Source organism: Meriones unguiculatus, chromosome 7 (genome assembly GCF_030254825.1).
Source record: "Meriones unguiculatus strain TT.TT164.6M chromosome 7, Bangor_MerUng_6.1, whole genome shotgun sequence".
Classification (NCBI taxonomy): Eukaryota; Metazoa; Chordata; class Mammalia; order Rodentia; family Muridae; genus Meriones; species Meriones unguiculatus.
The window spans coordinates 14,379,236-14,399,379 of record NC_083355.1 but is presented as its reverse complement, the minus strand read 5'-3'; the positions used below and the strand labels follow the sequence as shown (position 1 = coordinate 14,399,379).

Below are 20,144 nucleotides of genomic sequence, written 5' to 3'. Positions count from 1 at the left end.
CATATAATGTTTGTTTTGTATTTTTAGACATGATCTCACTATGTGGCTCTGGCTGACTTGTAACTTGCTACATGGACCAGGAGAGCCTCAAACTCACAAAGATCCACCCACATCTGCCTCCCAATTTTTTTTAAAATATTTTATTTATTTATTATTTATATAGCATTCACCTGCAGGTGTGCCTGCTTGCCAGAAGAGGGCCCCGGATCTCATTATAGATGGTTGTGAGCCACCTTGTGGTTGCTGGGAACTGAACTCAGGACCTCTGGAAGAGCAGCCAGTGCTCCTATCCTCTGAGCCATCTCCCCAGCCCCTGCCTCCCAAATTAACGAGTGCTGGGATTAATTAGGGATAGAACACCAAGCCTGGCTTTCTGAACCTTTTTTTTTTTTTTTTTTTTTTGGTAAGGCTCCTATGCTATTTCATAGGGATTCAGAGGGTCTATATGATAAAACTTGTTCAGGCCTTAAAAATTGCAATTTTCAGGTCAGGGTGATGGCTCAGCTAGTAAAGATGCCTGCTGCCAAGCTTGGGACCTTACTCTCCAGGCCCCATGGTGGAAGGCAAGACTGACTCCCCCAAGCTGTCCTCTGACCTCCACATGCGTGTCCATAGACATATAATTAAATAAATGTAAAAATGATGATAATAAAAGGTTGCAATTTTCTCAGAAATGTGAAGTGAGTTGTCTCAGGGATTCTTGTTATTGGCACGGTGGATTGAGTGAAAAATGCCAAAAACGCTTGTTATATTACCGAGCTGCCTGCCACCTTTTCTCTGAGGAGCGATGAGCAATCCCACAGATCAGTGCAAGAGTCTCAGAGGAAAACCTTAGAATGTTTGCCTTCAGGGTCATTTTAGCCTCCTCTCTTGTAGATGAGAACACCGAGGACCAAGGAAAGTCAAGTGGCTCACCGACGGTTCTGGTAAATCGTATTTCGAGGCAGAAGACGTAAGAATACGTAAGAATCCCGCTGGGTCACGTTCTCTTCTCAGCCAGTGGGTACCTACACGGCAGCTCGGGCCCGGAGACTGGAGCCACTAGCCCCGCCCCCAGAGCAGCCACGCCCATCCTCGGGCCTGCCCCCGCGCAGTGCGTCCCGCCTCCAGGACTGTCTGCAGCACTGCCTGACTGGCGACCAGAGCAGAGGGCCTCACGGGGTCCTTCCCGCGGGCTTCCGACGCATTGCCTGAGTGGATGAGCGGGCTGTTTCCGGTGTGAGTGACGAGTGGTGGCCGAACCTGGGGGACAGCAGGGGACGCTTAGGCAGGGACCATGGCAGACGGCGGCTCGGAGCGGGCCGATGGGCGCATCGTGAAGATGGAGGTGGACTACAGCGCCACGGTGGACCAGCGCCTGCCCGAGTGCGAGAAGCTGGCCAAGGTAAGGGGAGGACGGCCGGCTGTTGGCGGGCGCCAGGGGCTGAGTCACGGCGTGGAGCCTGCCTAGGCCTCAGGGGGCCTGCGGGCTGCAGCGCCCATCCCTGGTGTCTTCCTAGCCCTGGTTGGACCTGCTCGAGTGGGAGACCCCGGGCCTGCTCCCTCGGATTCGCCGCAACCCGAAGCTCCCCAAGCCCTAGATAAGTAGATGGTCACCTCTTCCCTCTCGAACGTGACGCCTGGTTTTAGTGCTTGTCCTTTCTTGGGACGCTAAGTAACGTTTGGATTAGTTGGTTCTCAGGTTCAGACTGCATCAGAGAGTTTGCTTCCAGTATTACTGTGGCCCAATCAGTTCACGTCCTTAGATCGTCTCTAAATCGTGGCATTGTGCCTGGTCTTTGGACAGGAGGACCAGGAAAGTGGTAGTACAGACGTAGTGGACCCAGGACCCAGTGCATGGTGGTGAGCCGTCCAAGTGAAAGTGTTGTTGGAACACGGAAGGAAGCTGTTCATTCTTACGGGAGAGAAGCTGACATTTGTATTGGGTTTGAGTAAGATGAAATAAAACTGAGAGAGAGTCATTTCTGGAGGGGACAGTATAGGAAAGACGTTTTAGGGTATTAAAAGTACATGAGCGGGCAGATAATGAAAAATGGGCCAGCATGTACATGTTCTGTGGTGCTAGGGATCTAACTCATGCACACGCTAGGCAAGTGCTCGAACCATTAAGAACATACTTTGATCCAAACGTTTCCACACTCGGTGCCATGTGTCAGGCAACTTCTTATATCATTTTAGACTTTAAAAAGCTCAGGCTGAAAGTGGTTTGTCCAGGGATAGAGTTAGTAATAGCCAGAACCCGGGATTCAAAACTAAATTTACTCATTAGATATGTTGTTGGTTATTGCTAAGGATTACACCCAGGTCTCCTTAAATTCCTGCAGTTCGGTGTTGAGAGTCACCTGGGATGCTTCCACTTGTTTGGTCCTGAAGAGCTTAATATATAAGTGCAGAATGTAATATATTCACAAAGCTGATTGACACTGCTGATTTGAATGGGCAACCAGGAATATACATTAAAAAAAAAAAACAACTTTTTTTTTTCTTCCTGCATGCATGTTTGTACACTGCTTGTGAGATGCCATATATATTCTGAGAATGGAATGCAGGTCTTCTGGAAGAGAAGCCAGTGCTCTTGACTGCTGAATTGCCTTTCCACCCCAAGAATATGGATTTTTATATGGAATATTTTAATGCTTAGAAACTGGATGCTGATCTGTCTTAAAATGCTATTTAAATGAGTTAATGAATTAAGGAAACATGAATTAAGCAGGCAAAGCTGTCTCCTGAATGTACCCTTCGAAAGTAATAGAATAGTGGTGTTCATAGCATCTTTTGCCTTAGAAAGGACAACTCCATCAGCAGTGGTAGCTCTTGCGCTTAATCCCAGCACTTGGGAGGTTCAGGCAGGAAGAGGAATGTAGATAAGATGTTACCAAGAAAAGTCCAGTCCTGTTGTGTATGCCACAGTTACAAACTCAAGTGCCAGATGCCTTCCTGGGTGGTGGATGAGTAATGGGTATGGTCAAAACAGAGACTGTTTGGGCCTGTTAAACCAGTTAAAATTTAAAACGTGGATTATGTGTGAGCTGCATTGGTTATGGGTCAGGAAAGAAGACTGGGAGGAGGGTGGATTACATGTTCTGAAACACAGATCCATAACTTTTAGATTCTTCTCACAATTCTGGTAAATTGTTTAGATCTCTTTAATCAGTTGTGCTTTTATTCTTTTTTTTTTTTTTTTTTTTTTTTTTTTTAAGACAGGGTTTCTCTGGGTAACCCTGACTGTCCTGGACTCACTTTGTAGACCAGGCTGGCCGAGAACTCACTGAGATCCTGCCTCTGCCCCCCCAAGTTCTGGGATTACAGGCATGCACCCCTGCGCCTGGCTTTCCGCTAGCCCTTTTAATGTTTCTAGCATGGCTTTCTCTCCCTGCTCCTTTCCAGGGCTGGGGAGTAAACCCTGGGACGCATGCAGTAGGCAAGTGTTCTTGCCACTGAATCCTTAACGTTCTAGTTCTACTTTGGTGTACACCATTTTACTTTTATTCATGGATTATTAATAGCTATAAAGAAAGCTGTGTTCTTTTTAATTGTGACAAAACTTAAAGTTCAGTGGTTATCCTAGGCTAATCATGCTCAGGTCACCTAGCATAAAGAAACAGTGATCAGTTTTTGCTCTATCTCATTTCTTGTTTAAAGGGTCATCGGTTCTGTACTTAATTTTCTTCAGACATTGTTTGCTTCAAATGTAAAAAGAAAATTGAAGGTAAAAATTGTAGGTGCAGAGTTGATAAGAATGTATCAGGTGTGGGGCTCGAGAGATGGCTCAGCAGTTAGGAGCATTTGCTGCCCTTCCAGAGGACCTGAAATCAGTCTCTACCACCCTGGCCAGGCGGCTCACTCCAGCTTCAGGGTATCCAACACTCTCTTCCAAAGGCACCCATACACATGTGACAAATACACACACACATCAAAAATTATTAGAAGGGCTAGAGAAATGGCTCAGTGTGTTAAGGGCATTCACTGACTGTTATTCCAGAGACGTGGGTTCGAATCCCAGCACTCATGTGGCAGCTTACAACTGTAATTCCAAGGTCTGACACTCTCATGTAGGCATACATTCAGGCAAAACACCAATGCACATAAAATAAAGATAAATAAATTAAAGTCTTATTAGGAAGAAGAGTATATCTCATGAGAAAAGTACATTTAGCATAAGCCTTAAAAGAGGTGGCTCACAGCCAGGCGTGGTGGCTCACGCCTGTAACCCCAGCACTCGGGGAGGCAGAGGCAGGCCACTGTGAGTTTGAGGCCAGCCTGGTCGACAAAGTGAGTCCAGGACAGCCAAGGCTACACAGAGAAACCCTGACTTGAAAAAACAAATAACAACAACAACAACAAACAAAACAAAGAGCAAAAAAGACAAAGGGGGTCCTGGGTAAAGATGGTTGAAGATCATCTCTTCACTTTGTTTTAACCGAGTCTCCAGGGGCCTCAGTTCAGCGGTTGATAGTGCAGAGGACTTTCTGGTTGACTATGGGGTCCTGGGTACATGGTTATTTAAAGGCTGCTTACAATCTTACATACATTATATTCTGTATTCTTTGTTTCTCCTACTCCTCCAGTCTCTCTCTATTGTTTGTTTGTTTGTTTGTTGTAGTTGTCTGCAATAAAAATCACATGAAGTGAAAACCAGCATGATGGTTGTTAACAGCTTTTTTTAAAAGACCCCTTTAAGAAGTAGATCCTGTGAAGGCTTTTGTGTAACGTTGTATTAGTTCCTTGTTTAGGTTGTTAACAAATTGGACCTCTCAGAGGTTAATGGAGGTATACTTAGAGAATGTATAGATGCCTAGCCCTTAGTGACATTGAACAAACTCTGGAGTCATTACCTCATCTACAAGGTTTTCTAGGTGAGGAAAATGAGTCCCGCAGGTCCTGACACCCTGGCTTTGGATGTTGTCATCTTACTCCCTTTGAGTTGAAAGGCTGACTGGAAGAGGAGGCATTTCCGGAGCTGTGGGAATAGACAGGAAGAAGATGCATAGTCATTATGTTAAACATGGAAAAGCGGGAGGAAAAGTGAGATGGTTTGAGAAGTAGTTGTATTTATGAAGTTGATAGTGGTGTACCTCAGACAGCACTAACTTGGCATCCATATTAACTTGTCACACCCTCCTTATTGTGACAATCAAGAATTGTAAGCCATTAAGATCATCTGAATAGCTTAACATGTGTTGTGTGCAAGTTGGTTATAAGGAAAGCTATAATTAAACAAGGATCCAGGCCTAGCCAGACATGGTGGCACATGCCTGTAATCCCAGCACTTGGAGAGACAAAGGCAGGCAGGTTTCAGAGTTCAAAGCCAGCCTAGTCTACAAAGTGAGTTTCAGGACAGCCAAGGCTACACAGAGAAACTCTGTCTTGGAAAAACAAAGACAAAAAAACAAGGGTCCAGGCATAAGAGAACTCACAGACCACTTGGCAGGTAGGAATTGTATATTAGTCACTATTATAAAAGGTCTGAAAAATTACCTTCAAGCTAAGTATGGTGGTTGAATAAGAATGGCCCCCATAAGCTCATATGTTTGAATGCTTAGTTACTGGGGTGGGGAAACTATTTGGAAGAACTAGAAGGCTTAGAAGGTGTGGCCTTGTTGGAGAAAGTGTGTTCAGGTTTCAGAAAGGCCATTCCAAGCTCAGTCTCTCTCCCTTTGCCTGTGGATCAGGTACATGCTCCCCACCATGGTGATAGCGAACTAAACCTCTGAAGCTGTAAGCCAGACCCCAATGAGAAGCTTTCTCTTCTGAGTTGCCTTGCTCGTGGTGTCTCTTCAGCAGTAGAAGAGCAACTAAAACACTAAGCATGATGGCTCTCACCTGTAAGCTTGTCATAGAGGAGGCCAGGGCAGGAGGATCATTGTAGATCTGAGGGCAGCCTGGGCTACAGAGTGAGACCCTGCCTTAAGCAACAAAGGCATCTGTAGAGCAGTAGTGCATGTTTGAGTAATGATGCTTCACATGAGCTACCTTGATAAGCAGCGATTCCAGAGTTTAAATTTTACTGAGACTACAAAGATGTAAACTTCAGAATATAGTTCAGGGTCATTGCAAAGCAGGGCCAGTAGGGTCAATAGTAAATGAATGGATGGTTCAGAGAGCACTAGCCAAGAATGACTTTCTTTTTTAAGATTTATTTATTTTATGTACATGAGTGATCTGTTTTCATGCACACCATAAGAGGGAATCGGATTCCATTACAGATGGTTGTGAGCCACCGTGTGGTTGCTGGGAATTGAACTTAACCGCTGGAAGAGCAGCCAGTGCTCTTAACCCAAAGTTGAGCCTTCTCTTTAACACACAAGAAATCCTTTCTAAGATGTCCTTTGATGTCGTGTTGATCCTGCAGGGCCTGGTCTACAACAATGTGACTCCCTGCCCTCCCCCTGTAGGGTGTCCTGCTTCCGAGTCAGTGTACCGTGTATTCCTACACTCTACCTGAGCCAGCTTAGTGAGTGCAGGATGTTTGGCATTTTAACCTTTCCTTTTTTTCACTTTATTTTCTTATTCTAACCATTTTGCTATAGAGGTTACTTTAAGCAAAACACAATCATCCTCAGTAAGGGAAGCAGCATGCTGTAATGGAGGGCTTGGAGGCCTAGGATGAGAAGAGCCTGGGCTCTGATTCTGTGGATATTTCTGTGGTTGATCAAGTCTCTTAAACTCTCGCTTGTAATCTGTGAAATGAGGTGACAGTCACATTTGCAGCAGACTTCTGATCACTGATTCTTTGTTGTGACTTCCTAGCCTTCTAGATTTTGTTCTCCCGGTTGGTGAACATCAGCGAGTGCAGTGCTGTCCACGGGTCCGCGGTTGAACTGGAGCCCCCTTTCGACTAGAAAGCATTGTTAAAATGTTATGTTCATGTTCCAGATTTATTAAGTCTGAACAGGCCATACTCTGTGCTGTGTGGTTTGACTGGGATTGTAGTTCAGTAGTAAAATGTGTGTTCAACACATACGAGACCCCATGGTTGTCAATCCCCAGCCCCCAGTGGGGGGAAAATATGTTTTACAGATTATCTTGGAAAATATGGCAAACTCCAAAAATTTTTATAACCTAAATTCAAAAGCTGTTAAAAGGGCATGGGTGAGGGGCAGTGTTTATGAGTTGTCTGTGACTATCATTAGAAAAACAATGGGTGGGGCACTGGAGGTTGAAGCCAGGGCCTTGTTTTGGAGTGTTAGAGAAGCATTCTGCTACTAAGCCACATCCCAGGCTAGCTTCAGGCTTGTAGGCCTCTCTACCCCACTCCCCTCAGCTGTCTTGCTCACTTTCTCTCTCCTCCCATCTCTCCAGGGTATATTTAGTCTGCACCAGCCCCTCCTTAAGAGCACAGGCTAGCTTGTGGGTGTTTTCTTCCAAACATTTCTCCTTCTATTTGGACTCTTCAGAGTCCTACCAGTTAGGAGTTCTGTACAGAACAAGATAAACAGGTATCACTACTCTGAGTTGGTAAATTAGAATCCAAACAAAGGCTCTCATCTGTTTTTCTCAGGTGAGACATCATTGTAGTTACAGGTTCAGTTTTTCTTTACATGTTAAAAAAAAGTTTGTGGGCGTGGGGGTGTGGGTCAGTTGGTAGAGTGCTTGACTCCCATGCAAGGGGTGCTGGGTTCTACCCCTAGAACCTTACAAACCAGATGTGGTTATGTACACCTGTAACTTTGGAAGCAAGGAAGTAGAAATTCAAGGTCATCCTTGGCTACATAATGAGTTTGAGGCCCAGCCTGGACTACATGAGACCCTGCCTATGAATGAATGAATGAATGAATGAATGAATGGGACAAACGATAAACTTGTGGACTGTGCTGGAAATGTGGCTCTGTGGTGGAGCACTAACACACAGAGGAAAGAAGAAATGCAAGCTATGGATCCTGAGTACAGAATCCCTAACCTAAAAACCCTGGAGGCGGAAGCTTTTCACAGATGGAGAGAAACAAACCAAGGAGTTAGGGATAGCATTTTCCTTTGGAATGGACATTGAATTAACTCTCCCAAAGCGTAGGTCAGGTGCTGGCTCTGTGTTGGGGCTTCCTTTGGTCACTGCTTTCTCTTATTTCAGGAAGGACGGCTTCAAGAAGTCATCGAGACCCTTCTCTCCCTGGAAAAGCAGACCCGCACCGTGAGTAGATGGTGGTGCACCCCCCCCCCCAGTGACGCTCCGATGCTGCCCGTTCACTTACGATGTGTTTCGTCTTTGCAGGCCTCTGACATGGTGTCCACGTCCCGCATCCTGGTCGCAGTGGTGAAGATGTGCTATGAGGCTAAAGAATGGGACTTACTTAATGAAAATATCATGCTTTTGTCAAAACGGCGAAGTCAGTTAAAACAAGTGAGTTCCTGATTTGCTTTAGAAACACAAAGACCTGGGCCTAGACAGGAGCTCAGCAAGTAAATCCTTCTGTTGCCAGCCAAGCCTGGCAACCTGCGTTCATGCTCCAGAACCCACGTGGTGGAAGGAGGCGCTGACTCCTGCAAGCTGTCTTCTGACCTGCAGGTGTGGGCCATGGCAGACCGGCTCACACACATAGTAAATAATCACTAAAAATTACATTTCTTCTTTTGGTTTTTTGAGACAGGGTTTCTCTGTAGCCTTGGCTGTCCTTGGACTTATGCTATACTCAGGCTGACCTTGAACTCAAGAGATCTGCCTGCCTCTGCCTCCTGAGTGCTGGGATTAAAAGCCTGTGCCACCACTGCCTGGCCCTAGAGATGGTTTGAAATTCTAATGGACTCTCTCCATGGAATTTCCCCCCAAGCTAGGCATGGTGCAATGTGCCTTTAATCCTAGCACTAGGAATGCAAGGCAGGCGGCTCTCTCTCGGAGCTCTGGGTAGCCCTGTGTACCGTGAGAGTTCCAGGCCACAAATAACTCCACAGAGACTCTTTCTCAAAACTATTCTTTTCTATTTGAAGAATGAACTTCACTTACGAGCGGTTTATCACGTTTTCTTAGGCGGTTGCAAAAATGGTTCAGCAGTGCTGTACTTACGTGGAGGAGATCACAGACCTCCCAGTCAAGCTGCGGCTGATTGACACTCTCCGGATGGTTACGGAAGGAAAGGTGAGTTTTCTGTTGAAATGGCATCTTACCTGCAGTCTATGAGGGTTATGTGCTTCTGTGAGCATGTTTGTGTGGCCAGTTGGTTAGTTTTGTTTTGTCGTATGACAAGGTCTCTCTATGTAGCCCTGGCTGACCTCAGACTCACTCTATAGACCACGCTGGCCTCAAGCTCCTACAGATCTGCTTGCCTCTTCCTCCCAAGTTCTAGGATCAAACGTGTGTGCCACCATGCCAAGGTTGTGCCACCACACCCAGCTGAGAATTAAAGTGGTCTTATCCCAAAATTTATGTAGCTTTTTAAAAAACGAAGAAAGAGGTTGGGACTGAGAAGAGGTTTCACTGTGTAGCCAAGCTGGAACTTACCCTCCTTTTGCCTTGGCATTTTGAGTAACTAACTGGATGATACGACTTTTTAAAATGAATCAAGATCTATATGGCTGAAGACATTGTAGATACGAGGAAAATAATATGTGTAAAGGTATTTAGGTGGACTTACAGCATGGCCCAGTGGCGTGCCAAGCCAGATAGCCGTCCTTTGACCCCTGAGACCCACGTCTTCTGATTTGACTTATGTGTGTGCCTCATTGCATTAGCATTAGCACATATGTGCACACACAAATGTAAATAAGTAATAAATGACTTTTACAAAAGAAGATAACAGGCAGGCTCAGTATCGAATGCCTCTAATTCCAGCACTCGGGAGGCAGAGGCAGGCAGACTTCTGAGTTCCAGGCCAGCCTAGACTACAAAGCCAGTCCAGGACAGCCAAGGCTACATGGGGGAAAATGGGGAGTTACATATCTGAATAGTTAGTATCACTGTGAATTCAGGTTTGGGGTTGGGTGTGGAAGGGGTTGCTGCAGAGCATGAAAGCTCATTTCAGGCTCTTTTTTACTTGAGATTTATTAATTTATTTTATGTGAGTGTTCTGCCTGCATGTACACCTGCATGCTAGAAGAGGGCACCAGATCACATTACAGATGGTTATGAGCTACCGTGTGGTTGCCGGGAGCTGAACACAGGACCTCTGGAGGAGCAGACGGTGCTCTTAACCACTGAGCCATCTTTCCAGTCCCTCATTTCAGGCTCTTTAGGTGTTACATTTTTGATGTTTAATTTGTTGGAAATTTAAAATCTGCTAATTTTATAGCTACAAAAAATGCTAGCAAGCCAGTTATGATGGTACACAGCTTTAATCCCAGCACTTACGAGATAGAGGCAGCTGGATCTCTAGGCATTCCAGGCCAGCCTGGTCTATACAGTAAGGCCTTGTCTCAAAAAATAAAAATAAAAATAAAAAAATTTAAAGCTAGCAGTGTTAATTATTAGCAAGGTCAGATTAGATAGTAGAACTAGATAGCATCTTTCGTGGTCCTGTCTAGCTTCAAACTAGAGGTCCTGCTGCAGCTCCCTAGTACTTCCTGGTATTACAAGTATGTGCCTTATCTGGCCTCATACATCTGGTTGTTTTAAAATTGTATTTAATGATGAATGGGGCTGGTGTATATCTTGGTGGCCATGCTTAGAATAAATAAGGACTTGAGTTGAGTCCACAAAATCCAGGGCAAACGCTAAATCTGGTGTAGAGCCTTGGTACAATTTCTGATGTTGAACTCTGTATATGCTTGTTGCAAAGTGTTATCTTGCAAGTCTTTTAAAGCCACTTTTTGTTTTCTGTGCCGTTAATACAGCTGGGGATCCTGTTATTTGTTAAACACAATAATTTTGTATTTAGTTTCCCAAAGCAAAATTGAAAAATTGTTTTTTAAAAGATTTATTTAGCTATTTATTTATTTATTATGTATATGGCTACTCTGCATTTATACCTGCACTCCAGAAGAGGCCGGAGATCTCATAGGTGGTTGTGAGCCACCATGTGGGTGCTGGGAATTGAACACAGGACCTCTGGAAGAGCAGCCAGTGCTCTTAACCTCTGAGCCGTGTCTCCAGCCAAAAATACAATGTTTTTAGGTCATTCTACTTTATTTATGTATGTTGGGTGGTGCCCACAGGGGCAGGAATGAGCATGCTCCCTTGGAGCTGAGGATACAGGCATGTTGAGCAGCCTGATGCGGGTGCTGGGATGCAGACTGCCGTCCTCTGGCTTAGCAGTTGGCTGGGCCGTCTCTCCAGCCCTGGGGAGTGTTTTACGAAGATGCTTGCTTTTGTATCCTATGTGGAGTGAGATCTCTTGCAGTGTGTGGGGCGAAGTGTGCAGTAGGATGACGCTGTTAGACCTAATCGTTCTGCCTTTTAAATGTTAACATGTTTCTGCAAGAGTTTTGATACTATCAATTTCTGTTTGTAGATTTATGTCGAAATTGAGCGCGCTCGGCTGACTAAAACCTTAGCAACTATAAAAGAGCAAAATGGCGACGTGAAAGAGGCTGCCTCCATTCTTCAAGAGTTACAAGTAAGGTGCTTGAGGGCCTTGTAAACTTTATGCTGAGTTGGCGGTATTTTCTTGTGGAAGTGGCTTATTTTGACACCTCTGCTTCTTTTTGCTAAGTCGCTTAGAGTAAGCATGTACACAGCACAGTGTTCTTTGGACCCTGAAAACTGATTTTGTAAGCTAACCTGCTAAACAGAATTTGAAGAAATGTTAGCATCAACAGATTGGTCTTAGTTTTTGTAGAATTATTTGAACATTTGCGTTCTCCTTAGATTTGGGGGGTGGTTTTTGTTTTTGAGTGGATTAGGGGGTTTTCAAGATAGGGTTCCTCTGTGTAGCCCTGGCTATACTGGAACTTGTTCTGTAGACCAGGCTGGCCTCAAAGTCACAGAGATCTATCTGCCTTTGTTTCTCGAGTATTGGGATTAAAGGTGTGCATCATTACCACCTGGTTCTGTTTAGAATTTTAAAAAGTAAATGCACTTTGCCTTAGTAATATACTTTTAAATTACTGGCTTTATTCTTAGTGAATGATTGGTTACAGGTAAATTTATAGACCATAGTGGTTTTGCAAAGAAAAATTGCCAGAGCTGGGAGTCTAAGAGCTCAGTAGTGTTTCCCTTGCATATAGAACCCTGCGTTTCATTCACCAGAGCGTTCTAAATGCACAAACTGATGGAATGGGTATGTGTATTTTCCTCTTTAGAGCTAAGCATTCTGAGGAAAGACATAAAGTATCACACTAGAAAATGTTACCTGGACTGTGCTCAAAAATTTCCAGTCACTCTGGTGACTTCACACCCTCTGCGATCTGTCAGAGGCTGCTCACTAGGTTAACCAGGGTACTCTGACATTCCAGTCGAGTTCCCTATGCACCTGGACTAAAGAAAGGGAAGAAATAAGTTTACTGGAAGGTCCAGTGCCCTGCGTTGTCTTCATTCTCTGACCTTTTTTTGTACAAGCCCTATATCCGTTATTTCAGTAGTTCTCAAACTGGAGGATCAAATGGCCCTTTCACATGGGTCTCCTCAGAAATCCTGCCTATTGGATATTTACATTACGATTCCTAACAACAAAATCACAGTTATGAAGTAGCAACAAAAAGAACATTATGGTTGGGCTTCACCACAACATAAGAAAATGTGTTAAAGGGTGTCAGGAGGGCTGAGAGCCACTGCTGTACATACTTCATCCCAGGAACCATCACACACAGCACGGTCATGTTTCCCCCAACTTCCCAGCCAAGGGAACTGGACTTCAGAGGCAGTAAATGACTGGTCCAAGGCTGCTTTCGGCCTTCAAACTCATTATTATTATTATTGTCACCATCATTGCTATTGTTGGTTTTTGAAATAGCATGTGTCTGTGTATCCCTGGATGTCCTGGAACTCTCCCTATAGACCAGGCTTGACCAGGTCTACCAAGATCCACCTGTCTGTCTTCTGAGTACTGGGATTACCCAGTTTTCTCATAGTGAGTTTCAGGACAGCCAGAGCTACATAGTGAGACCCTGTTTTGAAAACATTTTTTTTTTGTGTGTGTGTGTGTGTGTGTGTGTGTAAGTGTATATAAGTGTGTATGTGAGAGAGGTGTGTTTATGTGTACACAGATGCCCATGGAGACTGGAAGAGGGTATTAAATCCCTTGGAACTGGAGTTAGAAGCAGTTATGAAACACCTGACATGGGTGCTGGGTACAGAACTTGGGTTCTGTGGAAGAGCACCAAGAGCTTCTATTGCTGAGCTATGTCTCCAGCCCCATAACATTTTATATAATTGCCACCACTGTACAAACATGAAGTTATATTTGACCTGGCTAGCTATTTTAATATCCACTTAAGTAATTTAAACTTACTTGAGGAATTGCCTTTCTAGGTGGAAACCTATGGGTCCATGGAGAAGAAGGAGCGAGTGGAGTTTATTCTGGAGCAGATGAGACTCTGCCTAGCTGTGAAGGATTACATTCGCACACAGATCATCAGCAAAAAAATTAACACAAAATTCTTCCAGGAAGAAAATACAGAGGTGAGCACTGTCTCTGCACAACCTGTTTACGTTCAAACTGTTCGGCTGGAAACCTTGAGCCCAAACTTATTTTGTGAACTTCTTTCAGAAATTAAAGTTGAAGTACTATAATTTAATGATTCAGCTGGATCAGCACGAGGGGTCCTATTTGTCGATTTGTAAGCACTACAGAGCCATCTACGATACTCCCTGCATTCAGGCAGAAAGTGAGAAATGGCAACAGGTAAGGAGACATGCGGTGACCTGATGCTAGAATACCTTCAAGGCTGGGGTGCAGCTCAGTCTAGAGCCCTTTTCTGGCTGGCAGAAGGTCCCCAGTTTGATTCCTAGCATGAGGAAGAAAAAAGGGAAAGGTGACTTGCATTTTTGCATGTTTTTACATAGCTGTAACTGCCATAATGATGTGCTCCATGGTGCTGTGCTTTCTGCTCGTTGTGTCAGACTAAATGGGATGATTTTACAAAAAAAGAAAGAAAGAGAAAAAAGATTCTGCTTAACATGCCCAGTAGGTTACAGATACCAGTAACTTTGGGAAGTTGTTTTATTAAAAAGGAAGAGAAGCCAGGTGTGGTAGCACATGTCTGTAATCCTAGCACTTGGGGAGGCAGAGGCAGGCGGACTTTGAGGCCTTTTGAGGTGAGTTTGAGGCCAGCCAGGTGTGGTAGCACATGTCTGTAATCCTAGCACTTGGGGAGGCAGAGGCAGGTGGACTTTGAGGACTTTTGAGGTGAGTTTGAGGCCAGCCATGTCTACAGAGCAAGTCCAGGACAGTCAAGGCTACACAGAGAAACCCTGTCTAAAAAAAAGTAAAAGAAAGAAAGAAAAGGCTATTTTTCCCACACGTATCCTGGTCTGGCTTGAAATCTGTGTAGTCAGAGCTAGCCTTCAACTCCTTTTGGTTCTGTATCCATCTTCCACTACTGGAAGAGACAGCTGCTATAAAAACTACTTTAAAACATGACAGGATCACAGCAAGTTTGGGCCAGCCTGTCCTGCATAGTAAGTTCCATGCCAGTCACAGCGACTTACTGAAGCCCTGCTTTAAATAGTAAAGAAAAAGAAAGAGTGCTATGGCAATGTGCAATGTTTATGCTAACTTGCCTTTATACTTTTGCCCCCAGATTAATTTTGATCTTTCAAGATAAGGTTTTTTTGTATAGTCTTGGCTGTCTCAAAATTCGCTCTGTAGACTAGCATGGCCTCATTCAGCTCCATCTGATTCTGCCTCCCCAGTGCTAGGATTAAAGGTGCCACTACACTGGGCCCCTTTCTGAGACTTTAGTTGTTGGAGTTAGGATCTGAAAGTTGCTATGTTTTGCTCAATCCCATTATGTTTCCAGTTACATGTGAACTGTTTACAACTTTGTCAGGCCCTGAAAAGTGTTGTTCTCTACGTTATCCTGGCTCCTTTTGACAATGAGCAGTCAGATTTGGTTCACCGGATAAGTAGTGACAAGAAACTGGAAGAAATTCCCAAATACAAGTAAGTGCTTGTGTCACTGTAGAAATCTGATCAAAATCATTCCCTGTACGCATGGTTGATGCTAGATCGAGTAGAGAAAGTATTATTTTGGTTAATAATCTGTTTTTAAAGGTTTCATCACTAATAACCTGGACTTCATATTCTTCGGGAGTATGTTCATTTGAAGTGTGTCATATATAAACTGACACATTTCTTCTCAAGTGACTGGCTTTTCATTTTGTTTTGTTTTCTTTATAATTAACTTATTTCATGTGCATTGGTGTGGGGGTGTCAGATTCCCAGGAACTGGAGTTACATCTGTGAGCTGCCATGTGGGTGCTAGAGATTGAACCCGGATCCTTTAGAAGAGTAGCCAGTGCTCTTAACCACTGAGCCATCATTCCAGCCTTGTTTGGCTTTTGTTTTAAAAGCTTTTTTTCCTTTTCTGTTTGACTAGTGTGCTTACATTTGTTTCAGAGATGGGTAAGCATAGTAAGGAGACCACATTTGACAGAGGGGAATCTCTTCATATTATGGGAAATAGCACAATAATTGACCAAAGTCAAGTTTGTCATGTTTTACTAAGCAAGCGTGGCAAGAGTTTTTGGTTGGTTGGTTTTCATTTGTTGTTGATCAAGCTGAGACTTTCTAACCTGAAGTGCTTGGCCTGAGATGTTTATTAGATTTTGAAATCTTTGCACGTGCACAATGTGATACCTTGGAGTGGGGCCCAAGCCAGAAGTTAATGAATGTTTCATTTTTACCTTACACAAGAAGCCAGAAGCCAGTTTTAACTTTTAGTTGAACCATCATAAGGTAGAGGTGTGACTATCACTGCTCCTAGTTCTGAATCATGATTAATCGAGTGAGAACTCGTTTTCTTATACTTGGTCACAAGTTTAATATTTTAGACTTCCCAGGCTACGTCCATGAGGTCACATGTGGGATTTTCAGCTTGTGGCATCATGTCAGCATTTGAAAGGTCTCAGGGCTTGGGCCTGCAAGATGGCTTCAGAGCCTGGCAGCCTAAGTCACTGTCAGAGCCCACGTGGTCGGAGTGGAACCAACGCCACAAATGGTCTGCAGACATCAGTGCACCATGACACGTGCGCCCTCACTCAAACACGCACACACAATCAGTCATCACCGTGGCAAGAGCGAACTTCCAGTGGGGAGCCCCTGTACTTAGGGTTTGATTAGCAGCACTCACCCCGTTGGGCAGATCTGAAATGCTGAGTTGCACGAACTTTACAGGGATCTGCTGAAGCTTTTTACCACAATGGAGTTGATGCGCTGGTCCACACTTGTTGAGGACTATGGGATGGAGCTACGGAAGGGCTCCCCTAAGACCCCAGCAACTGACGTCTTCAGCTCTACAGAAGAAGGGGAAAAGAGGTGGAAAGACTTGAAGAACAGAGTCGTGGAGCATGTAAGAATGGGCAATGGGCTGCCTGCTGGCCCGAATTTTACATTGTCTTAGAACCAAGAGTGGGTAAATTTGAGCATAAACTACTTCCCCTTTCTGTTGGAGGGAGCATGGAGACAAAGGTCTTATTATGCACCCTGGTGAGCCTAGAACTCTATGCAAGCCAGGCTGGTCTTGAACTTGCACTGATCCTGCTGCTTCTGCCTCCCAAGTACTGAGATTAGAACTGTGGGCCAGTAGGCCCAACTATAAACCATTTGTTGTTTGAAATTTTTTTATATGTGTGCTTGTATATGTACTGCGTGGATGCAGTTCCTGTGGAGGCCAGAGAAGGTATCAGGCCCTGTGTTTCTAATTCTTTACTTCAGGACTGAGTTTCCCCATTTTTGGCTTTTCAGAAGTCAGGTGTAGTGGCTCATTCCCATAATCCCAGCCCTTAGAAAGCTAAGGCAGGAGCATTGCCGAGAGTTTGAGCTGTCTACAGTATATAACTAGATCAGGCTAGCCAGGGAACTAAGAGAAACCCTTTCTCAGAAAGAGGAAGAAATAGAACAGGTAGCTGTAGATGAGCAGTTTTCATTCTGGGAGAATACTACAGGATCCAGAATCTTAAAAGCAACATGATGGCTTAGTTGGGGAGGTAGAGGTACTAAGATTAAGCGCTTGAGCCCATCAGCTGCATAGTGGTTTTGGACCCACTAAGAGACCCTCAAAAGTCAGTGAATGGGATCATTGACTGTGTTCAAGGGGTAAAGGAGAGGTAGAGTTGGGAACACAGAGCATCTCAGGCTTCCTTAGGCTCCCATTGCTTTCAGTCCTGATAGATAGCAGAATACCCTTTTCAAAGTTAGCTTCTTTCCCTGTGAGTCCTGGTGTTTTGCTAAGATCACTAAAGTTAATGAGTAACAAGAGAATTTTTGTCTAATTTCACCATGTGCCATAGGAACTAGGAAATGTAATAATTATCATTTTTTTGTTTTGTGTTTTTTTTTTTGAGCTAGGGTCTCATGTAGCCTAGACTGCTTCCAAGTCACCATGTAGTAGATGTCTGAATCCCACCTCCCATGGGCTAGGGTTTTAGATAGCGTTTCAATTGCTGATGTCGTTAATCCAAGTTTAAGGCAGATCTCTACTGTACAGATCATCCTGGTCTCCATGGAGTTCTAGGCCTGCCACGGCCACATAATGAAATGCTACCTGGATAAATTAATGAATGAAACACTGTCTCAATAAATGAATGAATATGATCAATCAATAAAAATATTTAGTTCAAATAATAAGGTAAAGAAGCCAATCTTTACCTTAGAATTCAGTTTTTCTTTTGAAATTTAGAACCAGCTTCTTTCTGTTTGTATTGGGTTTTTTTGGGGGGGTGTTTTTTCAGACAGCCAGGACCGCTGTCTCAAAAAACAACCCCCCCAAACAAAACAAACAGAAGCTGGCTGTCCTGGAGTTTTCTCTGTAGCCCAGGCTGGTCTCAAACCCACAGAGGTCCCCTGCCTCTGCCTCCTAGATGCTGGGATTAAAGGCATGCAACCACCACTGCTCAGCTACCAGCTTCTTTCTAATCGGGGAGCTGTAGGGAAACAAAAACAAAAAACACAGCTCTGAGTCCCATGTTGCCAGTAAACTTACCAGGGTATGTAAACAGCTGGATTTTCAGTCCTACTGACTACTGTTGTGTGTGTCCCCTGACAGAACATCAGAATTATGGCCAAGTACTATACTCGGATAACAATGAAAAGGATGGCGCAGCTTCTGGATCTCTCTGTGGATGTAAGTTCTGAACATGTTATGTGGTGTTATCTTGAATACAAAAAGAAAAGTATCCAAAGTAGTAAGTTTATAGTTAAATTAATATTATTTGTGCTAGCTAGACCTTTAATTAGATATTGGGGGAAGTCTAGGTTCAGTAACCCCCAGAACCAAATTTACATTTATTAGTTTTAAGTTCACAGTGTGTAGTATAGAAATGTTAGGAGAACCACAGAAACATACTGCACAAATAAGATTTGTGAGGATGCTTGACTGACTGCTAAAAAGGTTCAGGACTGATTGGAGGAGGAGTGTGGTCACATTATGTGTGTTATTGACAGCACTCGAGATGCAGGAGGTGGCATATGCCTGTAACCCCAGCACTTGATGAAGATCTGGAGCTTAGTGCCTCCCTCTGCTACATAGTTTGAGGCCAGCCTGGCATACATGGGACTCTGCTTTCAAAAACAGTAAACAAAACAAAACAGTAAAGAAAACAAAAAGATGTAGGAATTAACAGCCTGAGAACCCACTTCTGTTATAGCAAGAGCATGTTGTAACAGTTTGTCCAAAAAAAGAAGAGTCAGCCAGACACGGTGGCACACGACTGTGATCCCAGCACTCAGGGTGGCAGAGGCAGGCAGATCTCTGTGAGTTCAAGGCCAGTCTGGTCTACAGAGCAAGTGCAGGATAGCCAAGGCTACACAGAGAAAACCTGTCTCTGGAAGGAAAAAAAAAAGTTGCTGCACATCAGAGATGAATGGCTTCCCTTTTGATTAGCTGGTTGGTTCTTGTGGACAAGGGCACCAGAGTAGCATCATTTATGTAGACACCTTGTGGCAGAGCATGTGTTCTTAACTGGCATTTCTGGAAACAAGTATACCGTAGTGCCTTTAAGAGGTAGCTGTAAGTAGGGGATCCAGCTCAGCCTTGGAGCTAGTACTTGGTCTCCGTGACCTCGAGTTTGATCCCCAGCACTGCAGAGAAGAAAGGAGGGGAGGGCTGTAAGAAGTGGGGAGCCAGTTCATTGTTGGTACGCCAGCCCTGGTCCCTGTTCCCACCAGGGCTAAATCTTCAGGGTCACATTAAGCCCTGGCTCTGCTTTGGTGACCGAGTCTACCACATTTCCATTACCTGAATATATAGGCTGCCCTCCAACTCCTGGTCTCGGCTCCACCTCCCCAGTGCTGGGAGCTGTCAGCACACCTGGCAGGAGACACATGTTGTCTTCACTTCTTAGATGGTCAAGTGTTGTAAGCACATTAGGTCAGCAGTCGACAAGGAGCCGTCAATGCTCTTCGCCTTCGTATTCATGGATGAGGAATGTAGAGTGTTTATCCTGTAATTATCCATCATAATCCAATTTGTCTGTCCTCACAGGAGTCGGAGGCTTTCCTCTCGAACCTAGTCGTTAACAAGACCATCTTTGCTAAAGTAGACAGGCTGGCTGGAGTCATCAACTTCCAGAGACCCAAGGATCCAAATAACTTATTAAATGACTGGTCTCAGAAACTGAACTCGCTGATGTCTCTGGTTAACAAGACGACACACCTCATCGCCAAAGAGGAGATGATACATAATCTACAGTGAGGGTGTGGATGCTTTTAGAAGACAAAGTGGGAGGTCATTAAAAAGAAAGACTGTTTTCATGGTGTATATGTTGTTTTTTCTTACTCTTCGCCCTTTTGTCTAAAATTTTAAGGTAGTGAACGTGTTTGAGCCCCGTCTGCCTTTTCCACACCCTGGTTTCATGTTAACTCTGCTTTGAAATTGGTGCAAAAAAGTTTCACATTTCCACTCTGAAGATGGAAAGGTTTGTGTCTCAGCTGCCCTGGGTGTGTTCCTACCACTTGTTTTTATTCACATGACAATAATAAACACAGGATGTGTGTGTTAGCTCTTGAAGTTGCCTGTGCTTCAAGGGGTAGCGATTTAACAAGTGTCTATAAATAATTTTATCATAAAGCATTGATGAATTACTAGAATAAAAATCAACATAGAACACTCGAATGTTC

The 20,144-nt window shown here is 44.2% G+C and overlaps 1 protein-coding gene across 1 annotated transcript; it reads left to right on the top strand.

Annotated features, from left to right (window-relative positions):
* The first annotated feature begins 1,181 nt into the window (after nucleotides 1-1,181).
* Psmd12 (proteasome 26S subunit, non-ATPase 12) lies at nucleotides 1,182-19,783 on the top strand. The gene is made up of 11 exons (XM_021640679.2): nucleotides 1,182-1,384; nucleotides 8,069-8,128; nucleotides 8,210-8,338; nucleotides 8,963-9,070; nucleotides 11,379-11,483; nucleotides 13,337-13,486; nucleotides 13,575-13,709; nucleotides 14,857-14,969; nucleotides 16,203-16,377; nucleotides 18,073-18,150; nucleotides 19,510-19,783. The coding sequence occupies exons 1-11, from the start codon at nucleotides 1,277-1,279 to the stop codon at nucleotides 19,717-19,719; spliced, it is 1,371 nt and encodes a 456-aa protein (XP_021496354.1). The 5' UTR covers nucleotides 1,182-1,276; the 3' UTR covers nucleotides 19,720-19,783.
* Nucleotides 19,784-20,144: the final 361 nt, after the last annotated feature.